At 34.6% G+C, this 20,635-nt stretch overlaps 1 protein-coding gene across 3 annotated transcripts in view; it reads left to right on the forward strand.

The window, feature by feature from the left end:
- The window catches only part of LOC124156120 (calbindin-32), a 262,639-nt gene extending 245,945 nt beyond the window's left edge, over window positions 1-16,694 (forward strand). For 2 of the 3 annotated variants that reach the window (XM_046530454.1, XM_046530455.1), the window contains 5 exons: window positions 1,417-1,462; window positions 2,934-2,945; window positions 10,443-10,499; window positions 10,904-10,975; window positions 11,807-16,694. In XM_046530454.1, coding sequence (XP_046386410.1) covers window positions 1,417-1,462; window positions 2,934-2,945; window positions 10,443-10,499; window positions 10,904-10,975; window positions 11,807-11,974 — 355 coding nt within the window. In that variant the 3' untranslated portion in view covers window positions 11,975-16,694. The remainder of the gene's footprint in view (window positions 1-1,416; window positions 1,463-2,933; window positions 2,946-10,442; window positions 10,500-10,903; window positions 10,976-11,806) is intronic. The other variant, XM_046530456.1, reaches the window with a different exon arrangement.
- The last annotated feature ends 3,941 nt before the right edge of the window (window positions 16,695-20,635 follow it).

A 20,635-nucleotide genomic window follows, 5' to 3' on the forward strand; every position in this document is an offset into this window, starting at 1 on the left:
TCATTCATGATACTCCTATATGAAAATATTGATGTACATTTCTGAATAGAAACGTTATTTTGACATGTGTGTAGATATTAAAGAATGTATAGATTAGAGAAGAATAAGTTTTAAAGCCATTAATCAAAAGTTTGCTGGCTGAAAAGATGTTGCTTTCACAAACCAATGGGGACATTATGGTACATTTGTGCTGTGGTCCGAGATGATCTGCTCGAAATTCATTTGCTTTCGGTGGGTAACCCGAAAATTGCTGATCGCATTAAGTGAGGCTTTAAACCACTCCCTGGAGCATCTCACACGCACGGACAATTCAATTAACCGCTGTTAACGTGTTCAAACCCGCTGAGTAGTTTTAAACGCTATTTTAGGACTAAATGAATGGCATTTATAGTTGTTTGAGCATCTGGCCTCCTAGATATAAGGCTGATGCTCTTAGCAAATATCTTTGCTATCAATTTTCATCGGCATTAAACTTCTGGCTCCATGCTGATAATTTGCGGACCCCAGGTAATGTAACATGGGCTGTTGTGTGATAAGTTTCGTGGACTAGGAGGCTGCAATACTCGCTGAGCCGCTTGTTATCATAATTGTGAGATACTGGATTTTTGCTGGCTCCCTGTAGAGCACATTAGCCACCTACTAATTTTATTTGCGTTCAATATCCGTTCTGCATTCTCATTTCTTTCTTTTCCAGGTGTCAATAGGGAAATGGTTTATCGATACATATCGATATCCCTACTGCTTCCTCAGAAATGAGAATTAAGTGATCATTTGAAAAAAATTTTTACTCATATCATACTTGATTCCTTCTCCCATACTCATTGCTAGCGACCATATTTGTTCTTTCACGTGAAACGATCTTTAACAATATCAGTGCTGCCGTTAAGCTTTTTCTATGAAATGAACGTGTACATACACTCGTAGAATCTGATCAGGTAACACTCCTTTCATAGGCATCCTTGTAAAAAGCGACTTGTCCCTAACTAATCATTTTGATTATAATGACGTCAAAACCAAGTAATGTATTTAATGCATCTATTTATATTTAAATATGTGAATTTAAACCATATAAACGAATACAAAATTGGCGTTCCCTTTTTTCCTTGGCTAGTCATGGTTACGTTGTTGCATGGAAAGTTTATTATATCTGTATATTCTTCATACTCAAACTATTGTGAAGTCAAATCTTGTTGACTTCGACAATAAACATCTATCACCATAGTACATTTATAGCGAGAGACAATAACCCGTTTGTATTACTATTCACGCAATCTTGATTAGTCTTGCCAAGACTTTGAAATCACTTGATTGCCTGTATTTTCTTTTCCAAAATACGTATTCATGAAAAAGTAAATAATGGCGTTTTGCATGCAAATATGAAGTTTTTAATCATTATTATGTTATCGTCTTTTTCAGACTGCTTCCTGTGAAGGAAAATTTCTTATGCAGACAAGTATTCAAGGTGAGATTGCACTACCTAATTGATTTCCGAATAATTCACTTAAAATCGTACATCTAAAATGTCGCATTACCACACTAAAGTGTTGCAACTAAAAATTCTTCAATGACATGTGCTTGCGGTACATGTTGCTGTCAAATGTGGTTTGCTTGATATTTCGGTGTGTAAATATCATTAGTAGTAGATTAATGTTCCTCTAAACTGACTTAATTGTAATGCACACTAGCAGAGTTGGCAAAAAATACTCTTGAAATCTTTTGTGCAATTGTTGGACAAGTAATTTTAATACGCACTTTGCACTTAGTTTGATCTTTCATCTTATCTGTGGAATGTTTTCTGCTTTCTATCTTTCTTCTGGTTTAATATCTTCTAAATTACACAAAATTTTAAAAACTTTTCATAAAAAATTGCTTAGTTTGTCTTAAAAATGAATTAAATCATCCAAAAATACAAACATATATCTATCGTTTTTTCTTTCGGTAATTTAACTTCTTGTGCGATCTCAATTTTCTTTGGGGCGATTTCCCTTAGACTCAGATTTATACAGAAAATTCAACACTGTAACAGTATCACCCCGACATGATTCAAAAGTAGACCTGTGGATGTAGTAATTTAAATATATTTTATATCATCAAAACTATTATTTTCTAAACAATTATCATACGACAGAACACCATAAAAACTTCCCGTTTGCGAAATTTCAATGAATTAATTTCGCCCAAAGAACGTCTAGGACTTTTCATAATTTTGAAAGTTAGCGTAAGTTTTAGACATCTCTTTTCATGATCCATATCGAAAACTGAAAATATCCAATAAAATTCTCATTTAACACAGTTCCTACGATTCGCAGCATGATATTAAGTTAACTTTTTCCTTGATGAGCCGTCTCTTACTTTCATTAAAACTCAAAAATATCGATAAATACGTAAATATTTTATTCTGTTCTGGATCATTTGGTAATCTAAATCCAACTTGCGTGTGTCCAAAAATGGAGAATATTGGTTAACTTCGATTTTTATTTAACTTTCCTTTGAATTCTGCAGTTTAATGCCACATTTTTATTATTTGATTTTCAATTTATTTTATTCTCTATCTAACGAAAAACTGTTGTTCCCGTGAATAAATTCATGTTCGTCCTTTTATACGGATAGAATTTGAAAAAACTGGGTTGATCAAATATGTATCCTCACAGTGTGTGGTAACTCACGATATGACTGTAAAGGTTCCCATTCAAATTATGTCGATGGAATGGAAGGTAATCGCAGAAAATAGACGCTCACTCAGTGGATCAAACCAAATTGGAGCTTTTTAAGCAGTATTTCTATCTCAACTTAAAAGTTATTAAAGTCTTCTAACTTAAAATTTTCAGTAACATAATTATTAAGGTATAAATAAATTGACTTAAAATCATAAGCAGAGATTCATTTTTCCTTCTCAATGTCTATACTTTTCTCGATTCTTTTTGTATTCACAGGAAGGAATAGAAGTAAGTATCTCTATCTCTCTATCTAACTCTATGCACCATTTCTGTCTTTCCTAGCAAAACGCATGGCACTTGCACAGTCTAACGCTATCTTAGCAGTTGTAGATATTTGGCATTCATCTCGCTAAAGTTTAGATTATATATGGTATTTCTTCGAAAAAAAAGGCTTAAGAAAATGTGTACTTTTTTTGTCACTAAATTTAAATTGGATATTATAATATCTAATGTGCATGGATAAAAATTATTTGATTGTTGTTCCATCGTATTTTAAAAGAAGCTGGCATTATTTCCGAATTACTTTACGATTTTGAGGAATATTGCTCTCCTTCCGTTAAATTTCTTCAAAAATGTAATCATCATTAATAGTAAATGAAGTTTTGTCTTTATATTAAGTATTACTCCTGAGAAACATCAGAAATTATTTTTTTTAATTTTATGTCCGCCATTTATTCTTCAAGATCTATTTTAACTAATGCATGTTCCGGTATTAACTTCCAAATCATATCTGAGGTGTGCCCTGGAAGCAGTACTCAATTTATTGTATAATAACTTTGATTTTGAAAGTAGAAGCAAAACTATGGTGATTCTGTTTCTACTGTCGGCGTCAAAATGATGTGCCGCTGTACTTTGCAAATTTATATCAGGACTTCAGTGCATGCCATAATTATGAATAATACGTCATTTTACAGGAAATTTTATTCTCAATTCTTATTTATTCTTTGTTTTAAGAAAATTTCAAAAATTTGGTTACAACTTTTTGAAGAAGATGAATTTTGTAGACGAAGAACTTTTCCCTAGGCTGAGTTACAAAGTTCATGAAGTTGACAAAACGGCTGATTTTATGGTGCTCGGAGTCATTTATTGCAATCGCTTGTCTGCATTTTTAAATTTTTCATAAAATAAAAAATAAATTAGAATTTAAAATAAAATTTCCTTTAAAGTGGCATATTATTCATTAGTATAGCATGCACTGAAGTCCAGATATAAATTTGCAAAGTACAGCGGCACATCATTTTGACGCCGACAGTAAGCTTACTAATTACCATACGTTATCTCAAGCACCTTCCCCCATGATTATCCCCCAAAGCTAAAAACTAAACGGTGTGATTTTTACTGCTAGAAAATAAATTTTAAGGCTTCTATATTTTATTTCTATCAAGTTAATCCCTAAAATTAGTGCATTTTATATTACCTTCAGGCCTAATTAGATATTTTTCTTTTGGTTTTCTGCTTTATGTATTTCAAACTCCTTCCCCATGGGAGGAAAAACCAGGTTTGCTTCCCCTCAGGAATACTTACAGGGATAATTACCAGGATGAGATGAGAGAGAAAGAGAGAGCAAAACCTTGTCTGCTCATTTCCACTACTTTATTTGTCGAGTTAGGTCTCTGAGGAAAACCAAATCACAGAGGAGCGAACCGACAGGTGTTGCATGCGCTCTCCTACCAAGACAAAAAAGACATGCAATCTCGCATATAATTTGCTATCACTAATATTAAACTCGACTCAGAGTCCATTCAGACGACCGTATTGCGTGATGCATTTTTCCACCGACTCTCACCGTTCCCAAGTAGTAGTTTAGTATAACATAACTTTTATTGGAATTATCATTCTCAGACTCTTGCCGCAGTACAACGCGGGAACGCATTTTGCTTTTTAAGCAATCTTGCGTTTTATCATCTTTTTGCATTTAAAGATTACTCTTTTTCTGAAGATTTATTGTTACTTTTGCCCTTACGGAACTTTTCCAATCCAGCCATTATTCTTCGAAAAGCATTTTTATCTCCGTCATTGCCTAAATCATAATCAACTTTCTTGTATTCTCATATTGTTTACTTATTACATTTTGCTTTCGTCTTCAAAGTAATTATTTATCTCAGTTAAAAAGTCAATTATGTACCTCTTTTCTGCGATGTTCACAAAATTTGAGTCATCTCTTGCTTATTATTTCAGTAACCTTCTCCATGTTGTGTGATATCTAAAGTTTTCCTCTTCCTTCGTATTCCATCCTCAATGAGGCATGAGGATCCTTCTAAAGTTATGAATCCATTTCCTGTTGTGTCTTATAGCTCAAAGAATTAATGTTATTTTTATTTTTCATGATAAGTAAATAAACTAAAAATTTTTTATAGGAGGTTTAAATAGGAGTTTATGTATCACTCGATTTTTTTGTATATCTACATGTAATTTATTGCGCGAGCACAATCGCGTTATCGTAACATTTTAATTTTACGGTCAACAAAAAATTTCAACGAATAAAAATATACTCACTAATTATTAATGTATCAGTAAATAATATCTAATTATATCATTACCGGTTGCTTATCACTACTTTTAAGTCAATTATTTGGCAGTATTACCCAAAAATTTCGTTAATTACCAGCATTCTACATATTGTTAGCTCTTCTTTATTTATGCTGCATTATCTCTTATTAGCTCTCACTTTATCTCCTTAAATTTATTAGAAAGGGGTAAAAAAGTCTCCATGCCCCCATCCATCAACCGAAAAAACTCGCTGCATACGTGCTCGTTTTCCGCTTCCCCAGCGAACCAACTGTTGACAATTTCCAGTCTTCAAATGTGAAGTACCCCTTTGCACGAAATGTAAGCGACGAAATTCATTGCACTGGCTCGCTCGAGAGACGAAAGGCGTCACCCATTCATGAGGAGGCGTCCTCTCCTTGAAAACTAAAATCCTCCCTGAGAGAGAGAAAGAGAGAGAAGCATTGGGAACTGAGGGTCACGCGGCACGGAGGTCACGAAGCCTCGTCGAGCCAATATTTCGCGAGCACGACTCTCGCGGGAGAGCGTCAACTTTTTTATTTTCTATTTCGCGACGAGGAGTCAGCAAGTCTTTCGGGCAAAAAAAAGGGACAGTAATTATGGGATCCGGACGGACCCGAGTCGTGTGCCTACCTTCCTACCTGCCTTTTGTGAAGATACTGTCAACCCTTCCCATCTACAGCGAGTCACCCTTGTCAACGCACGGGACATGCAATCCAAGTCTCATCACCCGCCCATTTTCCCCATCGGGGTAAAATAATGGCCACTTGTCTCTCTCTTGGGCTTTTGCCTTATCCTCATCTCTTCCAGCATCACCGACCGAGGAGTGGATGACCCGATTCAATTTTTCGTTTCATTTGCAATTTTTCTTTTCCTTTGCACGTTGAAGATACCTAGGGTGGAAAACACATCCCCTTGAGTGAAAATTCACCACTTCCCGGACTATTCTCGGCAAGAAACGAAGCGTATATCCACCTCGAGAAAATTATGCTCGCTACTTCCATACTTTCTTGTTTCCTTGATGAAAATGGCGTAAATATTTCCCGTAGGAACCGTCCAAAAAGTTTACACGAAGCATTCGAGGAGTATCTCTGGCAATCCAGGAAGTAGAAAAAATCGTTCAGGGGATAAATATAATTATAAGAAGGGAAAATAAACCACTAAAGAGAAAATGACGAAATGAGTCGCTCTGTTGCACATTCTCTGCTTATTGCTCCGTTATTCAATATCTTTCACATTCTTTGACTAGAATATATCACCTATGTTTCAACAATGGTTGGAATTTTCCGATTCCGTAGTAAGAAATCATGCTAGCTTACTGTAATTTTTCTATTTATTGCATTATTTTCAATCAACTCTCTCTCATCAAGTGTTTCCTATCGCTGATCAAATATTTTTCTCCGCGACACCTTCTCTACATACTTGTTTCCCCATGATTTTCGGCTAAATATATTCCTGAACTAAGACAGCAAATGAATTTGGGAGATTCAAACTTGAAGTAAGCCATCACTACCCCCTCGACCGGTGGTCCTTTGTCCGGTAACCTCACGTGTTTGTAACTTCCGCTGTTTATTAATTGCTACAAGAAAATGAAATAGAATCTGGTATCTCGTATATTAATTTTTTTTGCCAAAATTTGCTCAATGTAGATCGTTATCTCATGAATGATATGTTCTCAATTGTATATGCTCTGAAGACTTTAGGGAAAAATATTTCGACGGAAACTTAATGAGAGTATATCTATTTTAGAACTATAAATCCAAGGTACTATTCTTTCATAAACAAGATATTTAACTCTATGATGACTCGCGTAACTTTGCGAAACTCAATTTAAATTAAATAAAAGTAATCACAGCAGACGACTCGGCAACTTGAATCTATTTAGTGAAGAATTGTCACTGGGGCAAATTTGCACCTGGATTGGCTTAATTGAAATCTTTAAAGAGTCACTTTGCTGGCTGTTTTCATGTTATCGAGATATAGGGTAAATTAGGAAGATGTGCCGCGCATTTTGTAAAATAACTATGTATTGCTTTTTCAATTAAACTAAGTAGTAAATATGGTGACTAATCTTCTTACTGACGTGCACACGTAAACGTATACTTAAATCATTCTTCTCTTAACTATAAGAATTATTTTGTATAACATTACCTCGCGGCGTCTATCCCGTATGTTGCGAAAACATTACCTCGCGGCGTCTATCCCGTATGTTGCGGGTGACATGCCGCACCCGTAAGGATGATACGCCGCATGCTATTAAGTCGACTAAAACTGGGTTCTGTATTCTGCAGCTTCATTAAAAAATAAAAATTTCCGCATTATTTAAGTTTGAAGGAAAATAAAATATGCAAATACTTTTGATATGCAATTACTATTCTATTACTTTCTCTATTAATAGTACATGTAATTTCACATTAATAGCACATTTCTCTATTAATAGTACATTTAATGCAACTGAAATTCAGGTTATAAAACTAGAACTGTGTTTATGTCACTACGTTACAAACATACACATGTAAAAACCAAGAAATTAAAATAATATGGGCTACATTTATTCATTTTTTATTGAAAAGTACGAGTTGAATCGCAGAATTTCGATTAATATTAACTGAATTTAGGAGTTTTTTTATAATTTCAAAATACAAATTGTAAAATACGTTAAGGCAATTAAATTAAGTTTTACCTTGCTTAATTCAAAACTTGCTGTTGCCTACAAAATTATCATATTAATGTTCAAAATATGCGTACAAATAATTAAATGCTACACGACACCAAAACAATTTTCAGTTTGAGAATACACACCAAAAGAGTTATGACGTTGCTAAAAACGTGTTATAATTCACTGTAAATCATTTTTCATTTCGTGCGGCGTATATCTCGAATGAGAGAAATACGGCATGTTTATGGAAGTGCGGCGTCTCTCCCTTTCTCTGCGGGTGAGACGCCGCACCTATTGCCTCTTTGGCCTTGAAGACGAATATGGCGTAACTAGACTGAAAACATTCCGAACAAAACTTAACTGTTGCTGCAAACCTCAAACAATCGTAATATAACAGTAGTTCAACGTCCGATACGAATTTCGTGCAAGGCGAGGAAAAATTTTGAAGGTAAAATACCAGACTTATATCTGTATTTGCGCTTTAAAATCTATAAAGTCAATCAAAAACAGACGGGACAACTTCACTTATTCCCTGGCATCTACTGTTCCCCTGATTTGCGCATCTGCCCGCATTTTGTCACGAAACGCCGAAACTAAAGGGCGTAGTCTATCCCGTATGCGGCTTCTCTCCCCAATTTATACTTTTAGTTCGTTGCGCCCGAGACACATGAAAAGGATACCGAATAGACTGCTCATCCCACGAAGCTATTATCGATGAATTTCTTACAGAGATAAGTGCTGAACCTAAATTACTCTTCACTAGAGAGATTATTTTCTAAACGATGGCTGAATACGGAGATTTATGGACGAGGTAACTCCTCGAGAAACGCACGCTTTATTAAGGAAACAGATATCACTTTTGCAAGAAAAGAAGCAATCGCTCAGTATCATATCAGTTCTGATGACTAAAAATTAATATATTTCCTACTCGATCCATGCTTTCTTTATCTAACAGCGTCTGTTTTCCCCTTAATCTAAAAGTTCTTGTTAATAAGGGCCCAGAATATTACATTACTAAGCTATCATTTCTCATGAAATTTACTTCATTATTCACTAAAATGTAAGCGTCTTTTAAGAATATTCTTCCTTTTTTCTTGGTTTTTCTTCTGTATTTCCTCCTAAACCAGGCTTCACAAAGGGTTCTGACATTTCTGGGAACAGGTCAAGAGGATATCAAGGGTGGATGTTGGTGGCAGTTTCCTTTGCTTGAATAGAAAGTTGTTTTTAAAACCTTACCCACTTCACATGTCTGATCAAGCTGAAATTTTGCATTATTACCAAATTTTAAGGCAAGGTATGAATTAGGGATTAAAAATACGTATCGCCGTTCTATTCTACTGAACTTCATTGGCTTCATCGTCGATGTTGTATCCTACAATACATGCAACACGCGGCGTATATATATTGTGTGTGTAACAGATATCCAAGGGTACCCACCTAGAAGACGTAGACAGTAAGAAATCTTTTTTCCTAAGTTGATTCATAAGCATAAACAATTTTATATACATTTCATTTGAAAATGTAATTTAAATATAGAATATATCACCAAGAAAAACATTTTTACTGAGTTATCAGAGATTGGAGAGTGTATAACAAGATTTGTGTAGGACTAATTGGTGCAAAATATGTTATAAAGGTCACCAAGCAAGGATATAACCGAATTAAAAAGTTATGTAATTACTCTAAAGATGTATTCATACATTCTTTCCTAACAATGACTCAAAACTTAGCAGATATTGCGGGTATTTAACATCATCTTGAGCAGTGACGTCATGGCAAAATTAGCAGTGCCAGAACGCACTTCCCTTAACTTTTTTTACAAGTGATTTATTTCTCTAGTTGTTCTTTTATTACAAGTTATTATTTTCAATTTATTACACTTATTATATTATTTTAAAACTTTTTTTTGGTAGCGAATGTAAATATTACAAATTTTGAGGCAGCAAAATTGATAAAATATGTTATTTGACTGTCGTGTCTTTTGTCAACCCGTGTCGGAACAGCGTTTCGGCACCATGATACCTCTGATCTTCAGTTGAAAATTTTCAAAGCTTTCAAAGATTAGGCATCGAACTGTATTTCAATGAATTAATTGAATATATATTTTGTTTCTGTAATCATACCTGTTCCAAAAAACAGAGGGGTAGCAATTTTAATTGGCTATAGTTGAGTCATGCCAAAGCAATGCTATTAAAATGAAAGAGAGCTTCACCATATTCTCAGAGTTGTTTCAAATTGATTAGAGCCAGTATCGTATTGGGTGATTACTGTTTTCCTCAATACAAAAGCTACTAATATCTTACACAATTTATATCTTGCTCCAGCCAATACCTTACTTATCCTTCATCTTGATTCATCATCCCCCCTTATTTTTTGTTTCAAATTGGAATAATTTAATGGTATGTGTTTCTAGTTTCAAATGTAACAGTGGTATTCAATTAGTGCCTAGATGGAATCCATTCACAGCCAAATTTATTCCTATTGAAATAGTCTGTAGATAAGATGATAAGATTATAAATTATAATCATCAAATCAATAAAACCTCATTCACTTTGCAGGGAGCTACAAAGTTGACAAAGGATGATATTGAGCGAGTTTTCTCCCTTTATGACCGAGTAAGTACAGCTTGATATTTTTATTGAAACTCTTTTAAATATTTTGAATGGTTGATGATATTTCTTCAGGAAAAAGTTTGAATTGAAACTGACTGACTGAAAATCTGTGTGCTTACATTTCTGAGAATTAGTTTCATCCTGATACCAAGAAATTAACTAAAACTGTTTTAGAGGTGCATTTATTCAATTCTAATGCAAAGATTCATTAATAAATGTGTTAAATTTATTCTCACAGTATCTTATCTAACTGAGATGTATTTAAATTTATATTGCAACTTTATTGCCACCAATGAAATTTTAAATAAATGTCTAAATAACTTTATATGATAAAGTTTTTCTTTAGGTCTTCATTTGAATGTTAATTGCGGAATTTCTAACTCCATACGCTTCATCTTCCTTTGCAGGATAATAATGGAACAATAGAAAATGAAGAGCTGCGTGGGTTTTTGAAGGATCTACTTGAATTAGTTAAAAAGGTAATTGTGTTCTTCCTTACCAGGCCTATGCATGACAGATAAGAGGTAATCCCATAATAATATTCTTCCTCAATGCATATGTAATTTGTTGACAATTACCAAACTCCTGTTGAGTGATGGCCCCCCACATAAAAAGGACACTCATACTTGCAATTACAATATAAACAATTGGTAAAGAATACAACACAAGCCTTTCATGAACTTTGTACCTGTACCTGAAGTCTTTAATATGGGCCTAAATTATTTTAAAGCTAGCACTATATTTTCATATGTGCCACATCATGGGCGTACCCAGCAAGGGAGGAGGGGGCAGCTGCCCCCCCTGGAATCAGAAATCGCAAGTGTCTTTAAGGAAAATAATATATTTTCAAGCAAATAATTTTAAAAACTAATGAAGAGCTGTTACAGTTTCCTTAAAATGTCGGTTCCATTCACCTTTTCCATGCTTAAATCTTACCTATAACTAGAGCAACCATGGCTTGACCCCCCCCTAGTGTTGATTCTGGGTATGCCCTTGTTCCACATGCTCCTTCTCTTCTTTTATTAGAGTTATAAAGGGATGTGTCATTGGGTAGAATAAAAAATGGAAATAATTTTTACAATTGAGTACCACATTAGAGTAGGGTAACAGACAACAATTGTAATGCTGAGAAATTCAGATACAAACAGTGTCACAAATAACTCTGATAGTAATTTCTAGAAATTTCTGCCTGGGATTTTTAACTTATTTTTTTGCTATAAATGTTGCTTACTTTTATGAACATGTGAAAAATTCATTGATTTAAAGGATTTACAGCTGTATTTATAATTTCTACTTTTTGTTTCACTAAGGACTATGACGCCCAAGACCTTCAAGATTTTGAAGAGACCATTTTGCGAGGATGTGACTACGATGAGGATGGAAAAATTAGCAAGAAAGAGCTAACCATGATTCTGCTGGCTCTTGCTAAGCACAACCAAGAGGAAGATCAACATCGCCATGGAAGTTCTTCATCTTAATCTATTTTTCAACCACAAAGACAAGATTTGAAATGGCTACCATGGCTCAAACAAAAAAAATTAAAAATCCTTTATGGTGTGCTATTCCAGCTGGTTATATTGTTGTGGAGAGACACTAAGGAATATAATATACATTTGTATCATTTGGAAATTATGTGGTAGATTAACTCAACTAAAGACAGTTCAAGATGACATTATCCATCATCAGTGCTTTAATTTCCACTCTAAACAGATGTTTATGAGTACTTTGCTGCTGGACAGGGAGTACGTTCCATGTTTTAAGAGCCTGTTACCACTATGATTTACTCAGGTTGATGATTATCTTAAGTTTACAACTGCTGGGGAATAGGGTTACGTCACTTGATGTTTAGAGGTAAAGTAAATGTGCCAATGAGCTAGTTTCTATTATTTGGATAAATTACATTGAGGAACTGCCTATAAATTATATGTATATCACAACTTACTGTCTTCCTATTCATGTCCTAGAGATAATAAACTATTCTCATTGCATACACGTACACACAAAAACACATACACATGTGTATAAGGAGCTGTAGAGCTTTTATATACATCCATTCAATATTTGAAACTTGTGAACACATCCAATCAAACACTGTTTGTCTTTATGGTGACTTTCAAATCAGCACATATAATAGCACATCAAATTATTTGAAATTTGTTGCACAACTTTGCTCTATCCCAAACATGAAGGAGGGTTAAGTGGGCATGAAAACCAGTACCTAATACCTATTTATAATTGAATATAATTTATTTTAAGGTTATATCTCTTCAAAGCTTCAAGTCTGTGTCTGTGTAATCATTGTTGAATATCTGATGTTCAAAACTTAGAAATTTAATTATAAAATATATACCTACTCGTTATAAAGTTGATCTATAATAAACTGAATAAAATTGTAATCATTAAGATATATCAATGAGAAATCTGCCTGGTTAATGATATTTTAAGCCATAGCTGAATTCACCGAAATATTTCTACCAAATGATATGGAACTTTTTATTGTCTCTCATGGCTGTGTTGGATATATCAGAACCCGTTTCAATTTATCACTGGCATCAGGAATCATGGTCAGAATTTCATCAATCGAAGAATTACTATATATAACGTTCAACCCTTGCAAATCAAAATCTAACTTAAATCATCTAGGAGATTTAACAATCATGGAGAAATGAATTATGTAATCCCAAATTTGGAGCCACATTATTAATAAAAAAATAATAATAATATTGCTTGAGCTTTCCATTAAACTGGAAATGGAGCTTATTGAAAAATACCAAATGTTACCCTCATTGTTGAATTTTTACGACCATTATATGACTGTTTTCTTTGTCGCCAACCGTCCAAGGCTCCCCAGAAACCATAGAAAACCATTCAACTGAATTTTATGACTGTGTTGATGTTGAAGTATAAACTTATCGAAATAATAGATAGCTCTGTGCTTTGAGAACAGATGAATGATGAATGCCATTTTCCAATTTGTACAAAAATGTTTTATGATATTTCACTGCTTCATCTCTTTTCTGTATATTTTGCAGCCATTGTTTAGCAGATCCTTGCTGGCTCAAGATATAATTTATAATTACACTGTTTTAACTTCTGAGATGTTTGTTAAATGATGCATGTAAAAGATCAGCTTAGCTAAGTTTAGCAAGTTTGACAGTCTATTTCGGATTACTTAGTCCCTGTTTAAACAGGACCAGTGGGTTGGACAGCTAGATCATTTGCTGTTGAGGTAACCGGGAAGTGCACTGGTGCTCATAGTTTGGATCAGGCCTTAATCGTGTTAGGATCCTTTGAGGCCTTGAAGAAGTTTTCCTCTCCTCTACCTGGCCCTATCCAAAAATTTCCATTGATAGGAGTTAAAGAGAGGTAACAAGAACATCTGCATTTACAATCGAGATTGGATGGACACATCTGATTCTGCTTCTATTTAAATTTTAAATTAAATGTTGGTATAAATAATCCATTCACTTCAGGCTCAATTCATTGATAAAAATTATGAGAATCTCCATAATTGGTTATGTGGAAAATTTTCCATAAAAATGTGTTAAAAAGCAGGAACAAATATGTAATAATCACATTCACCTTTGCCACTCTCAAGCATTAAAATTATCATATAAAAGCTGATTAAATAAGTTCATCATCTGCAGGGAAATGTGTTATATGTAAATAATTTGGAAAAAGAAAGCACTCAATTCAAACGTAGAATAAAAACTGAAGGCGAGGGTTACAGTTTCTATTGGCTACAATATAGTTTTCTGCTAGATAACCTGTTTTGCCATGATATATAAACTGGTACTTAATTGAACATGATTGCAACTTTAATCCTGATTTCTTACTCAAGCAGATTATTATCATGATTCTCAAACCAGGAAACTTTAACCATTAATACCATGAAATGAGAAAACTATGAATCACTGAATATCAATTCAGGCAAGTGAAGCATTAGTGTTATTGGTCTACAGACTGTTCTTATTCCTTTTGGTGTTTATAGTCTAATTTTTTTGCGATGTGATGAACAAGCAAAGCATGTGGGCTGCGTATCATTTTCAACACTGATGGATAGTCACATGATGAAAATTAATTATGACAGCTTCATATGAGTTAATCTTATTTGGGGATATGCATAAAGCGAGGAGATCAGATTATTAATTTTGACCTGTGTATCTAATTATGTTAATACATGGAGATTGGAGGTATTCCTATTTGTTCTTCATAGAAAATTCAGTTTCATCCTACATGGATCAATACTCATTTCCTCTGATGCAATTGAATTGTAATGTAACAAATACATTAATTTCCTTATTCACCTGGATAATTATTTGAATAAGTCTGATTAGTTTCCTCTCAACAAGCTCACGTAGGTGAACTGTTGTGTACACATAAAATGTAAGAATCATGATTAGGCATCACATTTTTCATATTTATTTGGTATCTACATATTATTTGCAGCTAACAAAAATGAATTGAATTCAGCTTGGAAAAAGGGCTGAATGCAAATGTCTTCCTGCGGATGACACCAAAATTTATAACAGAAAAAGCATATTTAACAAAGGGTCATCAAAAATGGAGTACTACCACTCACTTAATTGGAAAAGATTGAATCCTGAAGAAAATCATCTCTTAATTATTGAATCATGATTTTGTGAGAACTATGCAAAATACCACAAATTTATATTAGGCATTCTTCCATTAGATGATGAATGTTAAATTCAGAGAAAAATATTTCATAAAAATGTTGTGATTTCTACATATATCTAGTTGATCACAGCATCTAACTTTCACTCAAATAAATCCTTTAATAAACGAAAATTTTCATTAATGTCCATTCAATTGAATATTTAATGTCTCACGAATAGGAAATCTTAAATAGCATTAAAAAAATATATACCCTGCAATGTTTTATTGCATTTTTTTCAAATCCACCATGATAAGTATCACAGATTTTCTATCCCAGGATAATCACATTTTACAATGCTTCTGTTACAATCATTGGAAGGAAGACATTCTAAAGGTTCTGTGCTCACAGTGGAAGTTAATCATAACTTTCACCATTCACAATGCACTGTCAGTCATCATTGTTACAGTGCTTGAAGGGCTGGCTACATAATAAAGGAACACATACAAGCGAATGTACAAATGCAAGAATTCAAGAATGAATGTTAATATGCACTGTATAACCACATAAATGTGATAACTTGTGCAAATGCTTAAACAAAAAATAGAACCTGTTCTAATTTAGCTCATGCATTCATACACCTACCATTTCTGTCCACCAAAATAGCTCTTGTATCCACACATTAACTCGTGCATGTAAATGCACCCTCTAATCAGGCCCTAAGACTCTGTAATAACATGTATGTGATCAACCTCAAGTAAACCACCTGTCATAAGATTGATTGCTGGAAGAATGGAAATGTTTTTGAATGAAAATTAGCCCTACGGTTACAACAGTTGACAACATGATGGCAGGGAATGTATACATTTCTTTTCCATTGGTTTGACAATTGACAGCTTAAGTTATTTAACTTTTTATAATTTATAGCGATAAGGATAGATTTATGTGGGGTGGATACGAGGACACCACTAAGAGGCATATAATGAGACTAGAGTTTTATAGCAAATTGGCATCCCACATTGAAAATTCGCTCCCTTATTACTCTGCATTTCCATGGCATGCCGTTATTTCAGAGGAAAGCAACAGATGCAAATGTGTTTATTTGTGTTTTTTCACCAGCTTAAAAATTTCCATAAGACCATTATTACTTAAGCACAAGAATGTCTCAATGTAATGTGAGTAAATCTCCAATTTATGGTACATAAATTCCTAATAATTTATTTACAATTGTATGATTGGAAAGTACTTTTTTGGGCATAATAAAATCGCTAACATTAAAAATATGTTTGACCCTCGAAAAAAGAGTGAACTTTTGGTGTTTTGAAAATTACGAGTGAAATTAGTATGAGTATTTCATAGGCAATGAGTTTTGCTCAATTGTTCAAATAAATGTAGGTGTGCTAGCCCTAGGACTTGTATTGATTATTTCAAGATCAAAATTTGTGAGATAAAATCACCATACCTGGTAAAATATCAATGTTTGGAATTTTTTAAAGTTGTTGATATGTACCAAAAAATGTACTATTAATCCATATGTAACCACTAGATTGTTTTACAAATATATTGTTTGATTGAAATCATTATTACATATTTTATTCATGAAGTTTAAAAATGTATACTTGTGACATTTTAAATAATAACTAGGTTACTGGTGTATCATTTGCTATAAGTAACATAAAATTCATTAGCAGACATTTAAGAAACCTCAGCTTTGTTATTTCGGCATGAGTTTTTATTTTATCTATCCATGATTTCATAACAGAGTAACATTGTGCAGGTAAAGATTCAAGAAAAATGAGCAATACCAACAGCTAATTCAATATTGGAGGAAGAGATAGTGAGAGGGAGCAAGATTTATGGGACTGGGATATTTTCAGCAGTTGTGAAGGGTGGTCAAAGGAAGGTAAGAGTTAGTTGGTGGTTGGGCTCAGTTCTTGTGTAGGCATCTCTAGCCTTCCTCTCATCTTTCCTCTCATCTAGTATTTGTTGTAAAATATACACCCTTTTTTGGAAAAGCAGTGTTTCGCAAGGAGTGAACCTTAATAATCCGGGGCAACCCTTCTTCTTTCTTCCCACGGACGGGTCTACATTTGGGCACTTGTCATAGGCATATTAACAGCAAGGAGAGGGAAGGAAACAATACAAAATTGGCAGGATGATAGGAAATGCCTGGGAGGCACGTACTTGCTCGAGTTATATCAACACCACACATTTTAAAATTTATTTTAAACTTCAGAAAAAGGTATCTTGCATTGTCTGGGCAGTCCCTATTGGAAAATTCTTATAAGATAATTTCTGATAGAAATAATACGATGGTGATTTCTGGTGAATCTCGATATCTTCGCAGCTGATTGTGAGCTTCTCGGCAGTTGATGTGGCATTTTTTTCGAAAACAGGGCATCAGGTTACAATTTACGAGTTATGCTACAAGTCTCACTTGTCAGAGTTGCCAACGAAGCGATGTCTTCTCAGGATATTTTGTTTCTCCCTACTAGCAATCCGAATTCATCTGCTTATCCCGCACTACGCTAATTAGAAAAGAATGGGCAAGTTGCCTTATTTTTAGAACAAAAAATTTCATGGCGCAGTCATATGGTCATGCTTCACCCTCTGCAATAAGCTCTACGTACGCAATAGCATTAGTGGCGAACTTCACCTCGTACGAGTGGTTCCTTACTTTCCAGGGTGAATTGACTTAAAACCAGCGAGTGATTTCCATGTGGGTTCAATAAAGTCCGGTGTCATTTTTATTAGTTTTATTTTTATTCGTCTTCGGACCATGGCCCTTCCGAAGAAACTAGTAAGAACTTTAATAGATGGACTGAAAATAATTGAAGACAAAGAAAAGAATCCGGCATAGAAGCGCGTAGCGAAGAGCAAGATACCTGGTGAAAATAAAAGTGGGATGAAGCTGAGGAAGTGGAATGAAGGGTGTGATGCTGACGATTAACGCAACATTGTTAACGCTTTACACACTGCGTCAATCATATTAAAAATTTAATTGTTAGAAAGGAACATTTCAAATAATAAACTATTTTTGGCCTTTTTGATCCATCTCACAACCAATCACTGCGTCAGCAAAAGCGGCTGTTTTAGGTATAACATGCACATTGATCTCGTAAATATATAACGTATACGTGTACTTGAAATCGCATTTGATGTATAAGAATTTTTAAATCAGATAGAAATCCATTATATTATGCATTTTTACTGCTATATAGCAGTGAAAATGCTGAGTGGATTGCAAACATTTTTTTTAGCAAGATGGCGTGTTCCTTTAGGATATTTGAAGGAGATAAAAGTCGAATCAGCAATATGACCTAAGTAGTTCGATAAAGTAATAATATACCTGTAATGAGCTAAAATCTTGTTTGAATCCACTAATAAATACCATAATTCCACAAAATCCAGCGTTTCCTGGGACATTGGCAATCCGGTCAAACATGCCCGCATTGATCGTTTTCCCGCATCAGGGTTCCCACTCTAACTACATTATAAAATTCACGTTTCTTTCAGGTTTTCACGATCTAAATGTCATCAAATTCACGGTTTATAGACGAGGCATTTTTGGCAGAAACATTGATCATGAAACAATCACCGGTCGCACATTAAATAAAAATGTAACAAAAACAACAGATGCCTTGAATGCAAACAAATCAATGAAAGTGCTATTTCTAATTACTTCACCTATCGTTAGCAAAATTCATGTACCTGGCTATAGGGTGTAAGTGGGAAAATGGAGAGAGCAGGGTGGCAGGGAAGTGAAGAAGTGCCTGATTTTTTGCCAGGGTTAACGTCTTCCAACTTTGCATGTTCCATTCATGGTGTAAGATGCTCATGTAAAATTTTTCGACAATGGAAAATTTATTAAAATAATACAAAACAAAAATTAAAATTTTTACTAACACAAATAACAAAGATTAATCGATGAAATTAATTATGAATTATTAACATGATCATGTACTTTTGGAGAGCATGTTTTTTAACAACAGAATTTTTTAAATGGCCATCATCTATTAGCACAGGAGACAGAATGCATTATCCGTCTACCATGAAAGGTATAACATATCAGCAGAAATGATTCCTCAGTTATATCACTTGTTAAAAATAGTGACTATGCAAAAATGATTGATTTGAATACAATTTTTCAAATTTTGATCTAGGAAATGTTGCATTTTAAATGTACGTTCAGAAATCTCCCCTCACCACCTTCACCTCTTCCTCTTTCTTCCACTCCCCTCTTCCCCCTCCCCTTAACCTAGAAGCGCTTTGCTGAGTCGCACTGTGCGAGCGGCTCGCAGGAGTGTGCTATGAGCATTGAGGCAGCTACACAAATAGAGCCATTTATGCCATAACTACCCTTAACCCTTTCGAGGTGGTGGAGTTCTCACCTCAGCATGACTGCTGTACTGAGCCCCAAGAGACTCTTCCGTCCCCTCCATACAGAGCATTTTTCAGGACATTCCTTAAGGTCTTGCTGATAATCACGCACTCTCAGCACCAACTTTTTTCGACCCTTCCCAGCGGGGACTCTGCCTTATTTCGGACTCTGAGGGTGGTTGGGCTCCCTCCTTTTGGGGTTTATAACCCTACCAGGAGAATAGGGTAGTTTCCTTCATCAAAGAAAACGAAAGGCATTTATTGCGATTCGTTACCCACCATTACTGTATTCATAATATACAAATTATTTCGTTTTAGAAATACCGGTTTAGACGAATGGCAATGCTCCATTTTTATCCTCATTTGAAAAGGGCCAGATTGGCGCCCATGCGATGCCACTCCACGTGACGTCACAGGGACCTAGTTTCTATACGAGAAGATAGGAGTTATACATCGTCTGAGATTACCAATGCATGCATGAGGCGCAGAGCTCAGGGAAACATCTCTTAATAATCACCTATTAAAAGTGGCTAAGGTCGGAAAGTTTTCTTCGTTTGATAAGGTATTTGTAATCCTTATTTAAGCCAAGCGCTACCAGCCAGCAGGGTACTCAGCTACCCGCTAGCAGCCTGCGTCGTATCAGCGCTAAGCCTCGCCTCAAGGTCACCTCACAGGGGGGCAGTGGAAACCAGAAATACGTCTCACGGAGAGATTTCCCGGCATTCATACCTACGCGTCGCGTTTTAGCGCGCTCGAAATTTTTCACTTTTCATTTAATCGCGAAAAATAGATATCGTCATTTAAAAATCTAAAAGCGTGAAATATGTACGTACTCCAGGAGTAATAATCTTTCGATTTAGGCAATAAAAAAATAATAGGAAACCACCCTATTGGTTCGCGGTCAATCATGCTTTGTTTATATGAATTAGCTATATGAATAATTGTTGGTTGAACATAAGTTGCAGACTTTGAATTGAAATCCTTAGTTGATTCTGAGAATTTTCAAATTTTGAACGAAGCTCTGCCGTCAATATTAACACATTTCACGCAGCAGCAATTTCCATGTTGATGTTTATACTAAAATCGAGATATAAGTTAATATCTATCGCAGAAATTGGTTTAAAAATTATAAACGCTGCTCGAA

Source organism: Ischnura elegans, chromosome 3 (assembly GCF_921293095.1).
Source record: "Ischnura elegans chromosome 3, ioIscEleg1.1, whole genome shotgun sequence".
Taxonomy (NCBI): Eukaryota; Metazoa; Arthropoda; class Insecta; order Odonata; family Coenagrionidae; genus Ischnura; species Ischnura elegans.